This window comes from Sceloporus undulatus, chromosome 3, assembly GCF_019175285.1.
Source record: "Sceloporus undulatus isolate JIND9_A2432 ecotype Alabama chromosome 3, SceUnd_v1.1, whole genome shotgun sequence".
Lineage (NCBI taxonomy): Eukaryota > Metazoa > Chordata > Lepidosauria > Squamata > Phrynosomatidae > Sceloporus > Sceloporus undulatus.
Genome location: NC_056524.1, coordinates 13118921 through 13143948, shown reverse-complemented (window position 1 = coordinate 13143948; position 25028 = coordinate 13118921). Strand labels below are relative to the sequence as shown.

Below are 25028 nucleotides of genomic sequence, written 5' to 3'. Positions count from 1 at the left end.
ACCAATGGCTCTGATATTACATTTGCCAGTTCTTTTAATACCCTTGGATGGAGTTCATCTGGTCCCGGAGACTTAAATTCATTTAGATTAATAAGGTGTTCCTCTACTATCTCTTTACTTATTCTGTGCTGAAATTCCCCTATTCTGTCCTCTGCTCCATTATCCTCAGGTTGAGCACCCTTTGCCTTTTCTGAGAAGACTGAGAGAGGGAAGCATGGTTTAAGGCAAGCAAAGCTTGGAAGCGTTACTATTTTGTATTACATTTGGCCACGCTGGTTTAAGAATTCTGGGAGTTTCCATAGTGCCCCAAATATTTTTCAGAAATACTGAGAACGTATCTGTACCACACTGTTATAGTAGTTTGATATTGCTTTAGCTGACACGGTTCCATCCTATAAAATCCTGGGATTTGTTTTTTGGTGGGGACTTTAAATTTCTCACTCATGCTTCCCGGTGAATTATTCAGATCAAATCTAGACTGGTGGGCCCCACCTCTTGCTTCATTATTTACTTATATAAACCAGTATTTGGATTTCCTGCATGACGGGGGGGTTGGACTGGATGGCCCATGCGGTCTCTTCCAACTCTATGCTTCTATGAGTATGGCAAAATTCCTCAAAGGTGGGGTGTAAGTATTGTAATTCCTGTTCATAAAAAGGGCTCTATGGCTGATCCTAAAAACTTTAGACCTATTAGCCTATTAAATATTATCTCTAAACTTTATGCAAGATGCCTGTTAGGCAAACTAGAGGTCTGGGCTATGGAAAATGACATTTTTGCAGAAGAACAAGCCGGGTTTAGGAAGGGTAAATTTACTCTAGATCAATGTTTTGTTTTACACCATGTGATTCAAAAATACTCCCAAAAAGATAGAAAAGAACTTTTCACTGCCTTTGTTGATTTTACTTCTGTTTTTGACCTAGTCGACCGAGATCGACTCTGGTCAAAGTTAGCGGCGGCAAATATTGATAGAAGACTGCTCCTTCTAATTCAAATGTTACATCATAATACTACCATCAGGGTTCGACTTGGGGCAAATGGGGTTCTATCCGATAGCATCCCCACAGATAGAGGTGTATGCCAGAGCTGTCTTTTGGCACCTTTTTAATTTAATTTTTATATTAATGATGTCATCCAGGCCTTAAAAGGATCAAAAATTTTCGGAGCTATTATTCAGGATGTTAAACTTTCAGTGTTGTTATATGTTGATGATATTGTTTTGATTTCAATCACCTTAATCGGAATGCATAAAACTTCTGGAGGTCTGACAAATTTAATTTTCCTGGATTCCTTTAAATCCTCTTGGGCAATTTCCCTTCTTAAGAAATTAAATGAGCTTGGTCTCAATAAAAATGAAATTTTAAAGCTCAACGCTGATAGAGCTAAATCTACTATTAAACAAAAAATCCTAGAGGCAGAAAGATACATGGACTCCACTTCCCTCTCAAAATATGTCATGTTCAGTGCTCAAGTTTTGGTCCCCTCTCCAGCTCCATATCTGTTCTATGTTACCCTCCCGAAGTTTAGAAGGGCTCTAACTCTGGTACGTTTCAATGTGTTGCCCACAACCGTGTTGGAAGGTAGATTTTAAAAAACACCTTTTGAATTTCATCTTTGCCCATGTGGCTCGGGCGCTGTTGAAACCAATGAGCATGTTTTCCTTTATTGTCAGTTCTATAGAGACATTTGTCACCAACTGATTAGCCCACTACTCTAAGGTTCCAATGTATGCCTTCTGCCTATTTGACGGGCAGATATAATAACACACCTGTCCATCTAAGACTATGTATCTGTAAAACTGGGGAAGTGGAGAATATAGAACATTACCTTCTACACTGCCCTCTGTATATATCTCCTAGACAAAAGTTTCTTGATTGTATTTTAAAATCCCTTTCTGGTAAATCTTGCTTTCAGCAGACTTGTGTCCTTTTGGCTGGCAACAATGCATTTGTTACTTCTATGGTAGCAAAATTTGGTTTAGCTGCTAGCAAGATTAGAATTAGCTATCTTGATCGGAATGACGGCTAGATCTATTCTAGTTTTATGGTTCTATTATGACTGACATTTCCTTTCACTAGTGCTTGTGTAGTCTTCTCACTCTTCCTTCTCCCGGTGCTTGTCCTATGAGCAGTATGAGCGGTACGACGGCAACATCCATGTTCTCGTGTCCTGTAACTTCTCGGAGTTGTTTTTCAGATTGAAATCCTGGGTTCCGGAGGAATAGCTAATGGGATTAATGAGCACATCGGTCACTCTGTGAGAAAGGCCAGCTTCCAGCAATTCAGTGATGACATAAAGAAATAATATAATTAACGGTGGGCGGTGACTTGGTTGCTTGCTTTGGTTACAGGACATTTGTCAGAGAAAGTGAATAATTTTTCCATTGCTTTCAAATCTATGATCATATATCCTCCGACTGTCCCAATTACTCCCCTTTCATCTTTTTTTTAAAGAGGCTTTTAAACTTAAATTTTAAGTTTCCCTCACTTCTTTCCCTTTCCTTCCTTTGGACACAGCTTACTTCTATTGCTGCAAAATGAGTTCAAAGTGCAATACTGTATTAATTTGCATTCATTTAACTCGGGAGGGGAGAGGAGTGGAAGGGACAGAATTTGGTCCTTCCCAGTAGATTCAGGCAAAAGCAAACTGCTGCAGCCTGTCCTGGCTTGTGTGCTCTTTTCTATTTAATAACTTTTGCCATCCTGATCCTACTCTGATGTTGCTTGGCCACATATGTTGTGGCTTTCATCTGAGAAACATTGGAGAGTATGTGATTATGTGTACCACCAGTTCATCCAAAACCCTCTCCTCACCTCCAAAATAAAATAAAATCTATGCAAATATTTGGCAGGAAAAAATGTTTTAGACATAATTAACCAATCCTCTTATTGTTATTATTTCTATAATATGGAGTTTTGAAGGTTTTCCAGATGGAAATAAATAAGACCCTTCCTTAGAAATGGACAGTTTACAGCAGACAGTGGGAGTAGCTTACAAAGGAAGGGGATGTGAGACAACAATAATAAGAGATGAGACCGATCATTATACCTACAAAAAACTGACAGATAGTTGACAGGGAAAATTGAAGCTGCAACTGAGCTGTAAAAATAATGTAGTTTGACACCACTTTAACTGCCATAGCGCAATGCAGTGGAGTTCTAGGAATTGTAGTTTAGTGAGACATTTAGCCTTCTCTGTCAGATAGCTCTGGTGCCACAATAAACTACAGTTCCCAGAATTCCATAGCATTGAGCCATGATCGTCAAAGTGCATTATTTCCACAGTGCAGATGCAGCCTAAGAAAATAAGCCAATGCAGTTCAGTGAAGAAAGGGGGTCATCATGTTTATTTTCAGCAGTTTGTTCTCTCTAATTGCACTTTTCTCTCCATGTGGTTTTTGGCATAACCATTAGCCATCACTGCCAAATAAAACAAATATTAAATAAGTGCAACTGCTTTGGCTCGCATTATAATCATGTCTTGCCTCAGTTTCTTCATCCCTCTGTAACTTTCCTCCTCTCTCTTGAGCTTTCAGTGTAAAATCAGTGTAACAGCGGTCCCTTTATGAGATGCACAGATTACACGCTGTAAGCTTTTGAAGCTCCACTAGCTTCTTCTTCAGGCAAAGGTGTTAAAAATCATGCAGGAAAAAGAAAACTGTGACAGAGGCTGCATCTGCACTGCAGAAATAATCTGGTTTAACTGCCATGGCTCAATGTTGTGGAATTCTGGGAATTGTAGTTTGGTGATATATTTAGCCTTCTGTGCCAGAGAGCTCTGGTGCCACAACAAACTACAATCCCCAAGATTCCATAGCACTGAGTCACAGCAGTTGGTGCCAAACTGGATTATTTTTGCAGTGCGGATGCAGCCAGTTTAGAGTCACATGCCTCCATTTTGACAAGATGTTATTGTCATTGCTGCTATTCTCAGTTAAGGAGGTATGGAGGAACATTCATATAGACAGAAACCACTCTTCCTTCTGCCTGGGAGACAGTGGCAAAATCCAGGAAACAAAATATAAACCCCATTAGCAACACAACTACAGTAGATACTTCCTTTGAGCTCTAGGTTACAACATAAACAACACTGTCAAGCTTCTCTATGTGTCCCCCTCCACCCCTCCTGAGCTGCATGTGACCCCTTGAGACCACCTTTTTAATCTAAAAACAACCTGCTGCCACCACCCAATTATTAATGTGTTACACCTTAGAAACGCATTGGGACATTGCTGGGGACTTCCACTGGTATGTGGCAACCCAGTGAAGATCTAGCTAAGCTAAGGCATGTGTAGGAGAGGCAAAGTACTTTAAAGAAAAGCTTTATTCTAACCAAAGGAATTCTAGCGCAAAAGGATATCACTACATGCAGGACCTGCTTGTCCTATAGGCACAGACAGAAAAAAAATCAGTCAAATCAGGAAAATAAATCAAAACCCTGACACCACTCACAGATTAGATGCATTTCTGGATGGCTGGGGCCTGGACTCCAGTGGCGTCCTCAGCTTACCTCAGTTGCACAAACCACGTTTAAAGTGCATTAGTTGTTTGCACTCAATAAACACAACAAGAGGAGCCGTTATTTTTCCCTTCCCAGTAGGCTCAGGCAAAAGCAAATTATTGCCGCCTCTTGTCGTTTGTCTGTGCTTCCCCATTAATAACTTTTGCCGTGCTGAGCACACCCTGATGTTGCTTGGCCAAAATCGTCCCAGTTTTCACATGTAAAATGTTGGAGAGTATTTAATACATGGTTAGAGGGACAAGGATATGACTCAGTTAAAGGCAGTTCTCTGTATTCCTACTGTGGAACCAACATTAATTGTATCTCCAGCACGTGGAACATCTCACGGCATGCGCCCCAATGCTGTAAGCAGGGCAATCATTGGGTGGCTCATCACCCATTCCCCCCCCCCCCCAAAAAAAAACAGGTTCTGCTTGTCTGGTAGGGCTGGAAAAGTTGAAGCCAAGCCTGGTTATTCCACATCGATCAATTTACGCTCACTACCCTAATACAATGTGCTCTGCTAATGTAAAAGATTCAAGTTTACTTCCTCCAAGCTTGCTAACTTTGTCGTCATATGTCTTCAAATCAATTCTGATTTATGACAATCCTACTCCAAGGTTTTCTTAGTAAGATTTCTTCAAAGCAGTGGTGTCACTTATGGTGCCATTCCCACTGACCTCCTCCTATACTACACCATACAGAATCCTTAGTAAGTTGTTGTTGTCAAGAACAGAGTCTGAGAACCCAAGGTCGGAAAGTATATCAACTAGAAGACAGTGATCAACGGTGTCAAATGTTTCAGACAAATCAAGAAGGATGAGAACAGAGTAAAGGCCATTAACCTTGGCCCGTAAAAGGTAATTCGAGATCTTAGTGAGTGCTGTCTCTGTAGAATGCCACGGGCAGAAACCGGACTGAAAGGGATCAAGAATGGAGTTGGCTTCAAGAAACTCAAGACAGCAAGAATAAACGACCCGTTCCAAAACCTTAGAAAGAAAAGGAAGAAGAGAAATCGGACGATAGCTAGACAAAGAGGAGGGGGGATAAAGGAAATAAAAGAAGATATCTGCATTATAGGTGGATTGACTTTATAATGGAAGCCAGAGCCCTGAGTTGAGCATGGCTTTTGGAGGTCTTTCATTCATAAGTCAAAATCATAGGTCAAAACCAATTTGATTACCATAGGTCAAAAGTTTGCGGACCATTGGACAAAACCAATTTAATGGCACATAGCAGCAGCAACAGAATATTCTTTGACAGGGGCATGAAAATATTCAAATAAAACCAAATGTGGTGGGACAGATTTTCACATAAATGACTCTTTCTCAGGTGAACAGACAACCATTCAAACTATGCCTAGAGTGGAATATTTTATGTGTGGAGGAGGGTGAAAAGAACGGAATAATGAATAAAGATGTTGGAAAATATTAACATTTTGAACAGAGGAGTTCATTTGTTAAACATTTCTGTGCCTGAGTCATGGACTGCACATGCCAGAAGTAAAGAGAATAAAACAAGTAATTTTACTAAGGAAGAAAAGCCTTATTCCTGGTTGACGCTTACACATGGATGCAATTAAGGATTAAAAAAAAATTTTTTTTTTGTTAAATATAGAATGTAATCAGTCCTTTGGATATTCAGAGTCCTAGATTATTAAAAAATATGATTAAGAAAGGGCTAAAAATGGTGTGCTCATTTTTGCAGGGAGGGGAATATTTCTGACATCCTTTTCAGGTCCAGAACCAGCCTTTTCAGAAATCATATCCAAGCCCTGTATTGTTTTTGTGTGCATATTGTTTTTCTCCACAGCAATACACAAACACTCCTACATATTAATAAAACTAAGTGCCTCTGGCTGAACTAATCCTTTTGGATCCAATCCTTCACCAATCATTCATTTCCTTCACTGCTTGCCATAAAAACCCACTCCTTTAATTTATATGACATTGTTAATGCACAGTCAGCCCTCTATATCCATGGATTCAACCATCCATGGTTTGAAAATATTAATATATGTATATAATTCCAAAATGCAAACCTTGATTTTGTCATTTTATATAAGGAGCATCATGGTAGGTGGGCCCTCACTCTCTCACCTATCTCATAGGGTTGTTGTGAGATTAAGGGTTCCTCCAGATAAGCCACTAGTTTCAGGAAATGTTGGGCTGTTTTGCTGGATGTCATGTCTTGTAAGCGTTGTCCCCAATCCTACATCTAGTCATGTCCTAAATATATCTAATCCTTTTTTCCTTCTTGAGTTTTAGAAATAGCAAGTACATTTTTATGTCGCTTATCAGTGCACTTAAGCACTGCCTAAGCGGTTTACAATGTGTAAGCCAGTTGCTCCCAACAAGTTGATTTTTAATTTTAGCGACCTATGGAAGGATGCCAGGCTGAGTCAACCCTAGAGCCCCTGGCTGGTATCGAATTCACAACCTTGCAACTGTGAGTGAGTGGCTGCATTTAACCACTGTGCCACTAGGGCTTCTTCTCAAATAGGAGTATATCACACGGAGCTTTTTTCAGTTCCAGCTCACTTCCGAAGTGATTGCACTTCCAATGATACGGTTTCATGTCATAAAGTGACTGTTTTATCAGACGCCATTGATTTCTATGGGAGCCCCTTGCGAATTGCTTCAGCAGTGTTTCTGAAGTCACTCCTCATTTTGGTAAAAACAGGAAAAAAGTGACTTAAGAGAATTCGCTTCCAGGCTGCCTTTGATTGCACTGCAATTTGTTCTGGTGTGGAAAAGCACTCCAATGCCACCCCCCTTGGCCCCTGCGTCCTGCTCCGTCATTCCCCTCCTCCTCCTTGCCATCTCCTCTCTGCCAACCAGCCAATCCCATCATCCCCTGCGTCCTCCGAGACCCCGATCTGCTCCCCTCCTTCAGCCTTCCACCAATCCCATCATCCCCTGCCTTCTCCTAGACCCCATCTCTTCCCCTCCTTCATCCTGCCACCAGTCCCATCATCCCCTGCCTTCTCCTAGACCCTGATCTGCTCCACTCCTTCACCCTGACAACAATCCCATCATCCCCTGCCTTCTCCTAGACCCCGATCTGCTCCACTCCTTCACCCTGACACCTAACCCAGCATCCTCTGACTGCTCCTGCATCCCCATCTCTCCCCCTCTGCCACCTAACCCATCATCCCCTGACTGCTCCTGCATCCCCATCTTGCCCCCTCTGCCACCTAACCCTATCTCTTATCGCAAAACACATTCATGCAAATGCACACACACACACACATATATCTATATTCACATTCACACAAACACACATTCACGCAAATCCCAATCCCAGCTCCAGCAACCCCCAGTGACCTATCCCATCATCCTCTGACTGCTCAGGCATCCCGATCCTGGCCCCAGGGACCCCCAGCGACCTATCCCATCATCCCCTGCCTGCTCTTGCATCCTGATCCTGGCCCCAGGGACCTCCAGTGAGCTATCCCATCATTGCCTGACTGATCCTGCATCCTGATCCTGGCCCCAGGGACCTCCAGTAAGCTATCCCATCATCCCCTGCCTCCTCCTGCATCCCGATCCTGGCCCCAGGGACCCCCCGTGACCTATCCCATCATCCCCTGCCTTCTCCTAGACCCCGATGAAGGATGACAGCCAAGGAGGGGGCAGGGAAGGAGGACAGCATCCAGAGCCCCACTGAGCACGTGCAAGGGTGCTGATTCGAATCGTTGAACCCTCGAAGTATGCTCTGATGTGGTAATACAATGTACACTCACTCCCCTTTGCTTGAGTCCGCATCACATGACTTGCTTGTAATCGAACTGATTTCGCCTGCCCCTCACTTCGGAAGGACAACTGAAAGGCAACCAGGTGTGGAAAAACATCACGTTTTAACCTCAATCCGCATTGCTAGAGAGGAGTGACTCTGGATCTGGTGTGGAAAAACATCACGCTTTGCATTGCTAGAACAGGAGTGACTGCGGATCTGAGCTGCAACCCCCCCCCCATGTGTGATAAGGTCCATAGTTTTCTTTCCCTCTTCCTCATACCCCTCAATGAACTGAGCCTCCATGCGCCTTTGTTATTATCCAATTCCTGGTCTGGCACATTTATTTTTTTGACAGAATCATGGAATCATAGAGCTGGAAGAGACCACAAGGGCCATCCAGTCCAACCCCCCGCCATGCAGGAACTCACAATCAAAGCATCTCCAATAGATGGCCATCTAGCTTCTGTTTAAAAACCTCCAGAGAAGGAGACTCCACTTCTCTCCGAGGCAGTATGTTCCACTATTGAACAGCCCTTACTGTCAGGAAGTTCCTCCTAATGTTGAAGTGGAATCTCCTTTCCTGTAGCTTGCATACATTATACCAGGTCCTGTTTTCTGGAACAGTGAAAAACAAACTTGCTCCATCCTCAGTGTTTCACCCCTTCAAATAACAGGGCTATCATATAACCTCTTAACCTCTTCTTCTCTATGCTAAACATACCCAGCTCCCTAAGTCTCTCTTCATAAGGCATGGTTTCCAGACCTTTCACCATTTTGGTCATCTTCCTCTGAACATGATCCAACTTGTCAATATCCTTTTTTAATCGTGTTGACCAGAATTGGACACAGTATTCTAGGTGAGGTCTGACCAAAGCAGAACAGAGTGGCACTATTACTTCCCTTGATCTAGACACTGTACCTCTATTGATGCAGCCTAAAATCACATTTGTCTTTTTAGCTGCCATGTCACACTGTTGACTCATTTTCAACTTGTGGTCTACTAGGACTCCCAGACTCCTTTCACACGTAGTCTCGTTCAAACAGGTGTCCCCCATCCCATATCTATGCATTTCATTTTTCCGCCCTAAGTGCAGTACCTTACATTTCTCCAAGTTGAAATTCATTTTGTTAGCTTTAGCCCAGCTTTCTAATCTATTAAGATAGTCTTTATTATAATATAAAATAATATTTTGGCTAGTCTAGATGATCCCTAAAACTCCCTGGATATACTGCAGAATCGGCAAGTTATAAATATACTGGAAAAGTCAATAACAAACTAACCAAAGTACCATTTAGAGACTGAAATCCAAGCTCTTCTTTCTCCATTGCTTGCAGAGGACAGCCGTCACGCAACTGTGGGGACTGTGGCCTGGAGGCCCTCAGGTTGACCTCCACCAAGAGCTGTTTTTCATTAGCACGCTTGATATGGAGACCGGCATTTTCCATTCATCTTGAGGGTGAAAATGGCATTGTTGGGAAATGCTCTTGCCAAGCCTCGGAGCATGCAACCCCATATGCCTCTTTTGCCAAGCTCAGTGCACTTGCCAGCTCCTTTGCTTCCATCTTTCATGCCCCCTTCTCCATGCTTGACTTGTCACACTAGAGTTGCCACGGGCCAAAACCAGGCCAGGGATCTGTGATCAGATATCTTGAATTTTTTGTGGTTAATATTAACTCTAAAGCAGCAAAGAGGGGTGGGATTCTGATTTTTATCTGGGCAGAAAGCAGGGTTTAACCCTTTCCCATGTCTTTTGCAATCTGATTCCCAACTCTCATCTCTAATTATTCTAATAGTCCCAAGGAACACATAAAAATTCAATATTTCAGAGGCAACTGTGCTGGCCATAAAACAAGAAGAACAGAGTGAAATACAAAATCTAGTCTTTGATAATACTTTCATTGGACCAATCTTTATTCGGCCAGCTTAAAGGCATGAAATACATCATGCAAGCTTTTCAAGCTTTATAGACTTCTTCATCAAGCAAAGATGTTAAAATAGCGTATGGGGGAGAGAAAGTGACGAAGGCCCTATGTGGCTTGGGTCCAGACTATTTGAAGGTCTGTGTGCAAATCACACTCTTTCGTCTTCAGAGGAAGGCAAAGGCAAACCAACTCTGAACAAATCTTGTCAAGAAAACGCTGTGATAAGTTGGCTTATATGGCTTGTTCCAGGTTATTTGAAGGACTGTATTTCTCTCTGTGAGCCTATTAGAGTGCTAAGATTTTCTGGAGAGGCTCTTCTCTGTCCCACCACATACTCAGATATGTTTGTTAGGAATAAGAGAGAGGGCCTTCTTGGTAGCTACTCCCAGACTTTGGAACTCCTTCCCTGGGAGGCTAGAATGGCCTGATCCTTGCTTTCTTTCCGCCAGCAAGTTAGAGCATTTTTATGTTGTCTGGTTTTAAAAAAAGGACCAAGGTGGCCTTGTGATGATGCTGTTTTTAAGTTTTGTGTATTGTCCTCATTAATGTTCATGAATGTTTTGAATATTTAATGTTTTTAACTTTATGGGTTTTTTTTCAAATTTTAATATTTATACTTTTATTGATGCTTTTGTATCATTTTAATTGATATTGTTTTTAAATGTGTTGCTAGATGCCTTGAGTCTCATAATTGGGAGATAGACAGAATGTACATGAATAGAAGAGGAAGAGCAGGAGGAGGAGGAGTTACATTTTGGGTGTTATAGGAAGTTTATATAGACAAAAAAAAATGAGATCTCTTCCACTACTAGCCATAAACTGAGCGGCAACAAAGGCAATTAAAAAGAGGCAATTTGGCTTCTATATTAGAAGTTACCACACACCTTATTCTGAAGTATGTGATACTATAAAAGTGCAGAATTAGAGAAAGAGTATTAGGACTGCAAAGGATAATTTTCATTGATTGAGGATAAATAAACAGTTTGTATAGACAAATTCTATAGACTGAGGAAGTATAAAAATGACAATTGTGAGAAAAATAACTACATAATTAGAGGATAAATGTAACTGGAAAATGCTATTATACCAAGAGAGTTAGAGGGAAAAGGAAGAAATGTTAGGAAAGGGGACAATAACAGCAGAGAGAAATGTTGTTTATATCTTACAAATCATATATGTTGGTCAAGTGGTATGTTGATATAAGAATAAGAAATTCAGAAACAAATCAAAAATGATCTAGGGTAGGAGAAAGAAGGTCATTTTATTGGTTTTATTGTTAGATGGCTAGGTAGATTGTAGAATATTAGGATGTTAGATATAAAGCAAGGCTGTTGATTGATGAATGCAATTGTTCTGGTATGTTTTTATGTCTAGAATGAAATTTTAAAATAATAATAATAATAATAATAAAAAATAACAACAATAAAGCATCTCACTCTGAAAACTGTATTTGCATCTATCAAGTATGACTTCACAATGTCGTACAAAGGCAGGATGCATTTAGTTTCTTTGGATCATTTCACCATTTTCAGGCACTGGGATACAGTTCCCTATGTCTCTGTCTCTCCCTATATAAGCCTGCCTGAGTCAGGATCTTCAGGGGAGGGCTTTGTCTTGTTGCATAGCCATCTGGTGAGGGCCCCATAAGAAGGCCTTCTTGGTGGCTGCTCCCAGACAGTGGAATTCCCTTCCATGGGAGACAAGGCTAGCATCCTCTCTGACCTTCTTTGGCCCAGCAGGTAGATATTTTTATATATAAACAAGGACTTGATGATTAAGTGTTGTGTAGAAGGCTCTTGTTAACAGAGCTGGTGTTATCAATTTATTTTCTTTTTTAAAAAAATGCTTTTACACTTTTAAAATTGTATGGTGTTTTAATATTCCAGCTCGTGTAATAGTTTAATCTTTTATTAATCATCAGGTTTTCAGCTTTGTCTGGTTTCAAACTTGGTAGAGTAAAATTACAAGAAAAGAGATGCCACTGAAACATTAGGAGAAACTTCTTAGCCATAAGGGCTATTTATGAGAGCATCTACACTGTAGAAATAATGTAGTTTAATATCACTTTAACTGCCGTGGAACCAAACCTTAGCAGATACCAAGGGCCCACTGTAATGCGAATTGATAGGCTGATCTTTTGTGAGTGTCTCTAAGCCCTTCTTTTTTCAAGTGTTAGTGTTTTTGTGTGCTATGGGGTAGAGAACACAGCTCTGTTGATTCTACGTTGAATGGAGTTCTCCTTTGTAGAGCAGAAGCCATGATGGAGAATGAATCAAACAGCAGGGGCTCCAGCAAATGGTCTACTCTGGTTGCAGCCAAGTCTTGGGTCCATGGAAGAATACAAAAGGCTACAGTGCATATATGTAGTCAAGACCTAGTTTTGGCCAGGAGAGAAGGTTCTGTGTGCTTTGCTTTTTTTAAATGTTAAAAGAAGAAAGAAAAGCAGATTTCTGTTTCTGAGGTGCCAAATGAACAGCAAGCTTCAATTTATGCCCAAGACAGGCAAAGGGCTGTAGGAAGTCATTGTAAATTATTGTTTGCCGATTTCTACAGGGACTTGGTTACTGAACTGCAAAAGGAACAGCCTTGAGGGGGAAAGAAGAAGAAAAGTGCTGAAAGAATCACATTGTGGTTGTCTTTTTAAGGGGCCTTGTTTTCAGCAACTCACTCCTCATGTAATTTGGCAGGCATCAGGAAAAAAACAGAAGGATCTCATTTTGTTGCTGCGACTGACCTGGAATACATTTCCCTTTTATCGGGGCAGAAAAGAGGCAGTACACTGGCTCTTTTGTTAGCCTGCAAATACAGCTGAAAGTGAAATTTTGGTAGGGCAAAAAAGCCATGATTGGTGAATGAGCCCATATCCATGCTGATGTTTTTATGTGGACTGCAGTCCTTTCCAAACGTAAAGTGAGATATTTAGCCTTGTCTGTCAAGAGAGCTCTTATGTCCCACCGAACTACAAATCCCCGAATTCCATAGCATTGGGCCACTGCATTATTTCTGCAGTGCAGATGCAGCCTACAGTTAATGCAGCAGAACTACCAGCACTTAAGATGGTTTGAGTTTTGGACTGTGACTCTGGAGACCAGGGTTCAAAGCTTGGCTCGGCCAAATAAAACCCACTGGGTGAGCTTGGGTAAGTCACACTCTCTCAGCCTCAGAGAGTAATTGGAACCTCCCCCCTTGAAGAAACATGCCAAGAACCTTATGATAGGGTCTCCTTAAGCTTGTCATAAATAAGAAATGACTTGAAGGCACAGAACGAGAACAAAGATTAGGTTGCCCATTGTGTCTCTGACCAACTGTTCTAGGCTTTCCTGCTTTCAGTAAAGTACAAACAGAAGGAGTTTTTACACCCCAATAGTAAATGTTGGCACATTTACATTAGGACTCTGCAAGCATGTGGCTGTTAGTAGCTTTTTGATAAAAGTGAGAATGGATAATCAATCCGCAAGCGCTGTACTTAATTCAGAGTAGCTTTGGAACCAAATTTGTTTCCTTCGCTTGCCATCAGGTTATTGGCATATCCCCCAACATTTCATTTATTCTGACCCATGTAGCTCTGTTCTTTTGTTGCTGACCCACCAATATGAGGCAGACCACACCCATAGCTGGTTTAGCCATATTATCTTAATTCCTGCTGGGTTATTTGAATTGCAAGGTCAAAGGGCAGCAAAGTTCATCCTGCAGGCCTGGCTTCCATTCTTTTCTGATTTTTAAAAAGCATTTCCCATCAACATTTACAGAAGAGAAAGGTTTCACGAGGAAATCAGCACCAGGAAACTGATTGTGTATGACCACCCTGCCACGCATATTTCCTTTCACATCCACAGCAGTTCTGGCACCAGGGTCTTGAATCTTTGGATTCTAAAGTACTGAAATTGGAGTCTTGTTCATTGGGAATAAAATAACTGCCAGCAAAATTATCAGAAGCAGCAGGGCTAGGAAATCTTCTACTTAAACCCCAGGAGCTATTGTTCAAGTCAGCAATATGTGGTTGTAAATTGGCTAGAATCCCCCAGCATGGACTGAATGTTTTTAGGAAATATGGCTATCTGCAATCATGTTTGAAGGATACTGACCGAGCTTCCTCCATATCCACTGATGCCTCTTGTAGCAGTAAACCTTTTTTGCAGAAACCTACTATGGGGCAGTAAATACGGCAGGCTTCCCCATAGTAAACCACTTCACCACTAAATACAGCCCCAAACACAGGGTTACCATCTGCTGAAATCTAGGCCTATGTCCCTGTGCAAGCATAAAGCAAGCTTTGTCTCAAGCACTGTCTGAATTTAACATCTGAAAGACTAATGCAACCATGCAGATGGTTGACCAGCAAGACTATGCTATAACTTACCAGGTGCCTAGCCAGGACTAAATCCAGGTTCCAGGAAGCCCTGAGAAAACTGTTCTATAGTTGGTTTCTTTTTCTATCAGTGGGCTCTGATTGCTAAGGTGAAAACTGGAGAAGGCACTGTAGTTTTGTCTGACTTATGGCAACTCTAAGGTGAATCTATCATGGGGTCTTTTTGGCAAGATTTGTTCAGAAGAAATTTGCCATTGCCTTCCCCTGAGGCTGAGAGAGTATGACTTCCCATGGTCACCCACTGGTTTTCATGGCCAAGCTGGGAATGAAACCCTGATTTCCAGAGTAGTCCAACTTTTAAACCACCTCACCACACTGGTTGCTGGAGAAAGCTCCTGTATTTTTCATGGTTGTGTAGAAGAGCAAATTTCAGCAAAAGTGTTGCTTGTTACCTGGTCACATGAGAAGAACAGCTGCTGAGATTTCCTCTTCTGCACAACCATTATAGGTACAAGAGACTGCTTCAGTTTTCATTCTGGCAACCCTAGGTCTGGTGGGCTCACTTTCATGGAATGACTGCAGTTGGTGAGTGGGTCTAGCCATCCTTTATATTTCTCACACAATGTCTCACAGTGAAACTAGATAGGAAGCACTGTAGAAAATGAAAGCAATGATTGGAGCTGCTCAAAGTGAGTAAAATTCAGAGACATAGTTGTGCTAATCTAGAATATCAATATGCAAAGGGTAGCTACTTTTAGGCTAACTGAAAGAAATTGTCCTGCTCATAAGCCTTCGTAGACTTGGTCTGCTTCCACAGATGCACATGCAACTAGTTAGTCTCAAAGGTGCTACAACAAGATCCCTCAAAGTGAGTAAATCAGCTCCACTTCTGAGGCTGCGTTGCTACATAGCTGCCAAGGGAGGAAAGAAGATTAGAAATGGGCTGTAATTCTTTGGTAGATATCATGCTTTGAATGTCAACAGTCTTGTGTTCAATCCCAGGTGTTTCCAGGTAGAGCTTGGAAGCATTGCTGTCTCAAACCCTGTTCTCCTTCAGGATACTAAAAGGAAATTTCATGTGTTCATAAAACAAGATCTCTGTGCGAAAGATGGCATCTAGAGCTTGTTGTGTTGTTGTGTGCTTTCAAGTAGTTTCCAGCTTATGGTGACCCCAAGGCAAACCTGGATGGGAGGGGGTTTGGCAAGATTTGTTCAGAAAGGGTTTACTTTTGCCTGCCCTTGACTGAGATTGAAAGAGTTACTTGCCCAAGGCAGCCTTGTCGGTTTCCATGGCTGACTGGGCATTCAAACCACTACACCATGCTGGCTCTGACATGTGGATCAGGGATTGGAAAAAATACTACCATTCCCAGAGTCCCTGAGCCAACACAGACCCCAGTAGTTCATGCTAACTTTTGCAAGCTTTGACCCAGAGTGACACTTTAAGAAATAATGAAAAAATTTGATCAATCCTAAAGTAATCAAACCAGTAGTAGCATACAATGAGTTTTTTAAAAATGGTGCATCCATCCTCTTTCTGCCAGTGACTGACCCAATTTGGCAGGGAGAGTATAGATTTATCAGCTTTTGTCACACTTTTTCTGCTGCTTATAAAATGTCCCAGTTTCTGAAATAATTTATTCCTGGCATTTTGCCTTCATCTGTGGCTGACAACTTCAGAGAATGCTGGCATGGGAGTGAGTGGTGTGTGTGTGTGTGTGTGTGTGTGTGTGTGTGTGTGTGTGTGTGTAGACACTGTGTGACCCTTGGTTAAGAGGAAGTGATTTACATATCAATCTGTATGTTGGTATGCCAGCATTCTCTGAAAATGCCAGCCACAGAGGCAAGCAAAATGACAGAAATACATTTTTCCAGAATATGGCCACATAGCCCAGAAAACCCACAAAAAATTATGGATGCTGGCCATTAAAGCCTTCAACTTCACATTATCCCAATTTCTCTCTCTGCCTCCCTCTTTGGCCCTTAGTCTTGGACTTGCATCCATTGGTGCAAACCAAGCTCAAAGTGCAAAAGTAGTTTGTATTCAGTTAACTCAGCAGAGGGGAGAGGAGAGGAGCAGTTAGAATCTTGCCTTTCCCAGTTGGCTCTGGTAAAAGCAAACTTCTGCATCCTCTCCTAGCTTGTGTGTTCTCCCTCATTCATAACCTTCTCAATCTTGACCACTTCTTGTATTGCTTGGGCACATGCATCCCGGTTTCCACCTGTGAAATGATAGAGGGTAACATGAATGCCTCCTACCATCCTAAAAAATGGCCAACCTAACCCATTTTAATTTATTCTGCTTGAGTTATCAAATTCTAAGACTTGCTAACTGATGTTGATTACTGTACCCTGCAGTTCTGGCTAACCTTTCCTCCCTCTTGGCATAGTTTTGTCCTCCTCTGTGGCTATTTGTATCCTTCTTTTGCTGGAGGAAGGAAATTGCTTTGCTGGCAGATTCAGCCGCACACAACCTTCCACTGAGCCAGCACGTGCTACAGGAATGACTAAACACATTGGGATGGGTGACGATCCTGCCAAAAATAATATTGGTTTCATTTAACTTATTTCATTTGGGGGGAATCAAGAAATGAAACATATGCATTTAAAAATATATATATATCCCATTCAGAGGGTCACCAGGGGGCGACGTGACTCATGGCTTCCACATAGTCATCAACAATCCAGCTCTTCTTGAGCAGCATGTGGTAACCTATCAGGCTGAAATGGACAAAAATATTTTTATTAAAATCTTGGCTTTTGAGTTCTCTCTTCTGGAAAGACTTGCGGAATGATTCACAACACTGTTTTAAATGTGCATTGTGTATAATCTGTTTCCTCAAAACTCTTTTATTGGCTGTCATAAACTATTGATCATGGGCTGCATCTGCGCTGCAGAAATAATGCAGTTCAACACTGCTTTAACTGCCATGGCTCACTGCTATGGAATATTGAGATTTGTACTTTTGTGAGATATTTAGCCTTCTCTGTCATAGAATCATAGAGTTGGAAGAGACCACAAGGGCCATCCAGTCCAATACCAAAGTGTTATTAGATGTCCAGTTTGTTGTCTTATTTTAATCCGCTGCTTTCCCCCATTCCAATCCATTAAGAAAGGTGTGTAAGAAATTATTGGTGTTGTTAGTATTTATCATTGACTTCAGTGTATACCTCTGTATATTGTTGAGGTTGGTATTCTCTTTCTCCCTCTACAAAGGATGAAGACCACAGAGGATTCATTATTTTGCTGTGATAGCCCTTCCCCATGTTCATTTTGTGGCTGTTGGAGAATACGGGGAGCACAGATATATCTGGCTATGTCACTATAACCAGATGCAAAACAATGACATTCAGTGGTCACTCAACCTAACCTACCTTATGAAACTATTGTGAAGATTACAGTGCAGGGTGTGTGGGAAGAACAAATTGCTTTCAAGAGGCTATCTTTATTTTGGAGATTTCCTACAGAGTCCTCCAATGTGTAAAAAAACTTCTTTTTATTAAAGGAGCAGATCTGTTCTACCAATTTTAACATCCTTCCTCTCTTCTTTCGCAGGGAATGGCCTTTACCCTTGAAGAGCGACTCCAACTGGGAATTCATGGCCTACTTCCTCCTTGCTTCTTGAGCCAAGATGTTCAAGTCCTCCGTGTCCTGAAAAGCTACGAGACCAAATCCAGTGATCTGGACAAGTAAGCAGATGTGAGCCAGGTCCTTTTTTTAAATAAAATAAAATCAAAGTAAAGCCAACTGCTGGAGTTATACACTGTGGAACATGCAGAAAAGGAGAATCCGCCTGCTCCTGGTTGACTCTCTCTTGTCTGACTCTTATATTGGTGGAGAAACATGCCAAACATTTGGTGGCAGAGAAATGTGTAGAGTTTGCAATATAATTACATCTTCATGCCACAGTAGATGTGGCAGGGAGTGAGACGAGGCAATGACACAGGGTAACAATTTCTAGTTCAGTCACACATTCTCTATACTGATTCATTTCTAGCCCAGATGTATGCTTTCCTGCATGAAAGGACCCTCACATCCTCCAAATTGCTTACACAGTTTCTAGCAAAGTCTCTGTATTGTATATTCCCACACAGTTCAGCAAAACCACACAGCACCATATGGAGTGATGAGCACCTCTAGGTGTAGGGAACTACAGACCCACATCATCCACAGGCACTATGACCCATTCTGGCTATGGATGATAGGAGCTTGCAGTCCTGTGTTTCTGGAGGGCACCAAACTGAGGAAGATTTCTTGGAGTTTTGTAATCATAAGAGGTAGAAACATCCTGTTAGTCAGTTACAATGTTATAAGTTAGACTAGTGAACACATGCCTGTTTCCTATTCACATTTATGATCATGGTATTATTGCCATGATAGTAAATGCTCCCCAAACCCCCAATGAAGATTTTCACACGACGTCGTGAATAAAGTACCATTATTCCTGGAATATCCTGTTAAAATTGCTCAATTGCAAAAAAGTTTTTCACACAATGTCGCAATAAAAAGCAATTAAAGCACCATTAACCAGGCAATAAACAGCAACAAATAATGATTTGTTGCTGTTTATTGCCTAGTTGTTGCCTGGTTAATGACCGCTGTGTGTGAAAATTTTAATTGTGATTTAGTAGTAATTGTGTGATTTTCATGGGATAAATCCCGTTTTAAACTTCCAATTTTCCTCCATATGATAAACTTCCTAGTCTTGAGCAGCAGAAAACAAGCTCGCTCCATGACATCCATTCAAATATTGATACATAGCTATCATGTCACCTCTTAACCTTTTCTTCCCCAAGCTAAACACACCCAGCTCCCTAGTCCAGTGGAGGTGACCTTTTCATATTATGGAGAGAACTAGTAGGATTGCCTACCCTGGACATCAAAAATCCTGTTATCTACTCTCACCCTTTTTTCTACCTTTCCTCAGATATATCGTCCTCATGACCCTGCAAGACCGAAATGAGAAGCTATTCTATCGAGTTCTCACATCAGACATTGAGAGATTCATGCCGATTGTATACACTCCTACTGTTGGCTTGGCTTGTCAGCAGTATGGCCTGACTTTCCGAAGGCCTCGGTGAGTCTCTGGGACTATTTTTATCCTTGTCTTTCCTTCCCCCCTTCCCTGCACTGGCCCTTTAATTGGAAATGAATGTTCATTTTGTAAATTAGTACACATCTTTCTATGGGTGGTCTCCAGGAGAAGAAAGCAACAACAAAAAAGTGATCCCTGATCAAATGATATAACTATCAAGCAACCTAGGGTGTGTTTGTGTTCATTTAATGACAAGCTGGGGAGAATATTATGCTCTCTGCCCTCTCCCAGCAGCAGCAAAACAAGAGCAGTTTTGTTCAAGCAGAGTACAGTAAAATCTGCCTAAATTTAACCACAAATATCACTAGCAGTCCCCACATAACCCTCCTTCTCTCACTTTGTTAGTTCCTTAATCTTTAAAGTTTCTGTTGTCTTGTGCTGTTCTTGAGTGGCACTAGGAAAAACTGTGTTCAAGATCTTGCTACATCACTGACACGATACTTAACCACGCTGTTGAAATACAACAACACACAGTGGAGCACTACGCAGCATTTCTTGATACGCAGCATGTCCCAACGCACAATGTGTCCTGTTGTGCATCAGGACGGGTTGTGCATCAGGAACATTATGGAACAACCATACTGCTGGCACTGTTTGCACAATGGTTCCGGAGATGTAGCTACCTGTCTGATCTCCTCTTGAGCATACAAGCTTTGCACAATATCATAATTCACCCTTTTGTGAACATAAGTCAATTTGCAATTACAGTATGTAAATACTTCAGCAGTTAAGACACTGACTCTGAAAATTGCAGGTTGGCAGCTTGAGGCCCAAGCACCGTGTGATGGAGTGAGTTTCCATCACTAGTCCCAGCTCCTGTCAACTTAGCAGTTTGAAAGCATGTAAAAATGCAAGTAGGTAAATAGGTACCACTTCGGTGGGAAGATTAACAGTGTTCTGTGCACATACTGGCCACGTGATCACAGTCATCTGGTTCTTTGGTTTAGTAATGGAGATTAGCACTGATCCCTACAGTCAGAAATGACTTGACAACCTTGTCAAAGTGGAATAGCTTTACCTTTAAATACCTAACGGGATGCCAAGCTACATTTTTCCTCTATAATTCTCAGCATCTTGTAATACAAGGAGTTGTTTTTCAAAGGGGGGTGGGATTCCTTAAGCTCTGTCCATGGTTTGTTTGTTTGTTTGTTTGTTTGTTTTGTCTGTGTCATTTTTATCCTAAAAATCCTTTTTTGCTCAGACAAGAGATGTTCTTTCATGGGTTGATCTTTCCTGCAGATTGTTGATGAGGGAATTAGCAAATACTTGGCAAAAGACTGGGCAGAGCAAAGCAAAAGTGACCAAAGGAAGCACAAATCAGGTTTAGAACAACCAAAAAGGTCTATGCTGGACTGGTTTAGCATTTCCTCAGTGGCTTCTTTCTGCCTCCTTTTACAATGGGCTGCTAGGAGACTTAAACCAAAGAAAGCATGAAGGTAGCCAACAAGGGGTAGTAGTTTGAACTTTTGACTGCATGGATGACCTTGGGCACTTAACCATAAATTGGAAACAACTTGAAGGCACATAACAGCGAGCCACAAATGGGCCAGTCTTTTAGAACAGAGCAGAATTGCAAGCCGTCTGCTACAATTATTATTTTTATTAGTAATAGTATTAATTTTACTTATATTCAAAGCTTTTTCACAAGATTGCAACTCAAGGCAGATTACAAACTAAAAAGATTACCATACAGTCCAAAACTTACAAAAGTCAACATTAAAACTGAAATAAACTGTTGTGTATATACTTGCCTTCAGGTCATCTTTCAACTTACGGCAACATCATTAATGTCATAGTTTTTGTAGGCAAGGAATACTCAACTCAGAGGTGGTTTTGCCAGTTCCTTCCTCTGAAATATATCCTACAGAAATAGCCAGTAGCCTATAGAAAACGTGGCTTCCATGGCCAAGTGGGGATTTGAACCCGGATCTTCCAGTGTCCTAGTCCATCTTCCAAACCACTACGCCACACTGAATTATAGCCTGGCAAAGTTCAGAAAAGAAGGGAAGAGAGGGAAAGAAATCAACCAATCAAACTACAGCCAAACAAATATGGTGGCAATTTGTGGCACAACAATCTAATAGGAAAAAGGGAATGAAGTTTCTTACTAGCTATTGAAACTTTTCGAGCCCATTTCATATCTTACAGGCAATTGTTAGGTTGTGTGAATAGCTATTTATAATCTTGGTAATTCTTTTAAGTGTGTGATTTAAACGTGTGATATGTGGATATGAGACTATTATCAACTTTTAGATGGTACATTTAACTTGAATGGTCTGAGTACTGATGCATTGCAAAAAAAGGGCAAATGGCATTTATACAAAGAAATTTGCTATCACATGGTCTTTTTTGTTTGTTGTGCTCATAACCCATAACAACTGCAATTTTGTCTGCAAGCTATATAGAAGAAATCAATCCTACTGTGTTTTATTGTGTCTGCTTTTCTACCTTACATAGTCTATTTCTCCGTAATCTTTGAGTCCACCGCTGTTATCAGACCATGTAGATTATTTATTCTTTGTTCAATGCTCTGTAAAATTTTAAGTGCAGAATAATAATAGTAATTGACTGGGGAGACTATTATTCTAGAACTTGTAATTTAAACCTGCTTTACTTTTTTTATAATAAATATAAAATAAAACTTTTATTTCTACCCTGCTTTTTGCAAAAACAATCAAAGCAGCTTACAATGTTAAAAGAATACACCATATACAGTTGGCCCTTCTTATACATTGATTTTTTTATACATGGATTCAAGCATCCATGGTTTGAAAATGTTCAAAAAAAGTATAAATTTCAAATATTAAACCTTGACTTTCCATTTTTTATAAGGAACACCATTTTGCCATGTCATTACATTTAATGGGACTTGAACATACACAGATTTTGTTATACACGGGGGATCTTGGAACCAACCCCCAGTGTATAACAAGGGTCCACTGTATACAAAATATCCCCCCTTAAAAAAAATTAAACAGTTTAAGATTAAAATTACATGAACAATTAAAACAATTACACTGGGCCGAGTCATCAGATATATGGGGGGGGGGTCGCTGCATGGCTGAGTAATTTATTCTGGGAAGGCCTGCCGGAAGAGATCCATCTTAACAGCTTTCTTGAAGCTATCTAGATTGGTGATTTGCCAGATTTCGCCCAGCAGGCAATTCCACAGGCTGGGAGCAGTTGCAGAAAAAGCCCTCTGGGAGGTCACAGTCAATCTGGTCTTTATAGGCTGCAGTAAATTCCTCCCAGAGGACCTGAGAGCACGGGGCGGATTGTATGGAAGTAGGTGATCCTTTAAATAAGTTGGGCCCAAGCCATGTAGGACTTTAAAGGTAATACCAGTGCATGTGCTACAGTTTCAAGGTCCCCCAGGTCCAGGAAAGGGTGCAGCTGGTGTATCAGCCGAAGCTGATAACAGATGCTCATGACCTTCGCATTCACCTGATTTCTCAGGTGAAGCAACGGGTCAAGAAGTACCCCCAGACTGTGAACACAGTCCTTTGAGGAGAGTGTGAACCCCTCTAGGACTGGAGGTTGCAACCTCCATTTTGTCTGGATTCAGTTTGAGCTTGTTTCCCCTCATCCAGTTCATTACTGTCTTAACTGATTGAGGGGAGAAATGCCATCTGTCATTATCACTGATGACTGAGACATGGAGAAATATATTTGGGTGTCATCCACTGATAACACCCATCTCATGTTTACGGATGATTTCTTCAAGCGGCTTTATTCCTTAGATAACTCAAAAGCACAAAAGATAATCAAGTTAAAATAGGTTGCTAGCCTATTGTTTTTGTTGTTGTTATGGTTGTGGTTGTGTACCTTCAGATCTTTTCTGACTCATGGCAATGCTAAGGCGAATCTATCATAGGGTTTTCTTGGCAAGATTTGTCCAGAGGGGGTTTATCCTTGCCTTCCTCTGATGCTGAGAAAGTATGACTTGCCCAAAGTCACCAATGGGTTTCTCTGGCAGAGCAGAGAATTCATCACTGTCTGAGGCAATCTATTCCACAACTGAGCTGTTATTATTGTGAAAATGTTCTTCCAAATGTTTAATTTCTTTCATTATACTTTGAATCCATTGATTTGGGTCCAACTCTGTGAAGCATCAGAAAACAAATCTGCTCCAAATCTGTGTGTAACAGCCCCTCAGATATTTGAACATGGCTGTCATATCACCTCTCAGACTTTTCTTCTCCAGGCTAAACATATTCCTCATAAGACTCACAAGATCTTTAACATCTTGGTTGCACTCTTCTTGACACATTCCAGCTTCTCAATGGTCATTTTAAAAATATGCTTCCCAGAACTGTACACATTACTGTACGGGAGACCTGACCAAAAGCAGAATTCTTTGAGTGTTGGACTTGTACTCTTGGGGACCCACGGTTGTCTTTGGGCAACTTACTCTTAGCATTAGCGGAAGGCAATGGCAAACCTCATGCTGATTAAAAATTGCCAAGAAAAACTTGTGATAGGGTAGTTATCATAAGCCAGAGTTGGCTTGAAGGCACATAAATTACTTCCTTTCATCTGGCAACTGTACTCCTGTTGATGCAGCCTAGAACTGCATTAGCTTTTTTGCCACTGCATCACGGAGTTAAGTTATGCTTCGCATGTGATCTACTAAGACTCTAAGGCGGAGTACAGACCGCCGCTTTGCGGCGGTCTGCCGCCGCCGCCAGTAGGTCCGCGGGGGAGCCGGAGCCTTCACACGGCCCGACTCCTGCGCGGACCGAAAAAGAAGCTCCAAAATGGAGCTTCTTTTTAAGTCGCGTTTGCGACGTAGTGAGGCGCCAGGGGCGCACTCACTACGTCACAACGCCCGCGACGCGTACGGACGCTCAGCGTCCGATACGTAAAGATGGCGGCGCCCGTATGAACAGGGCGCCGCCATCTTGTACGTATTCAATACGTACTAGGGTTAGGGGGGTGCGGAAGCACCGCCCCTTCCTAACCCTAGTACGTATTGTATACGTACTATTTGGCGGTCTGTAAACCGCCTAAATGGTTTTCTAAAGGACTGGTCTCCAGCCAGGAGTCACCCATCCTATATTTGTGCATCAGATTTTCCCAGTCTAAATGGAGAATCTTAGATTTGTTGTTGTTATTTGCCAGTTGCCATAAAGTCTGCACTGGCCTATGGCAACCCTATGAATGAGAGACCTCCATGACCCTTAGTCATCATCAGCCCTACTCAGGTCTTGCATGGTCTAATTACTTGCTAATTAGCTTACTTGCTGTTCACCGCTATGATCTTTGGAATAGCGGTATATAAATAAATAAATAAAACAATTATCTTCCTTTTTTTCCTACAGCCTCCCATTTTATCAAGCAGTATCATCTACTACTACTCTCATGATATGTCCAGAGTACAATAGTTTAGTTGTTTTGGTTTCTCATGGGAGTTGAGGCTTGATTTACATTAGCTCCCACTGATTTGTGTTTTAGCAGTCCTG

The 25028-nt window shown here is 41.4% G+C and overlaps 1 protein-coding gene across 2 annotated transcripts in view; it reads left to right on the top strand.

Moving 5' to 3' along the window:
• Window positions 1–25028, top strand: part of ME3 (malic enzyme 3) — a 133292-nt gene that overhangs the window by 46479 nt on the left and 61785 nt on the right. The window contains exons 3-4 of one of the 2 annotated variants that reach the window (XM_042459094.1): window positions 18027–18160; window positions 19399–19548. In XM_042459094.1, the coding sequence (XP_042315028.1) occupies window positions 18027–18160; window positions 19399–19548 (284 nt within the window). Of the gene's footprint in view, window positions 1–18026; window positions 18171–19398; window positions 19549–25028 lie in introns of those variants that run through there. The other variant, XM_042459095.1, reaches the window with a different exon arrangement.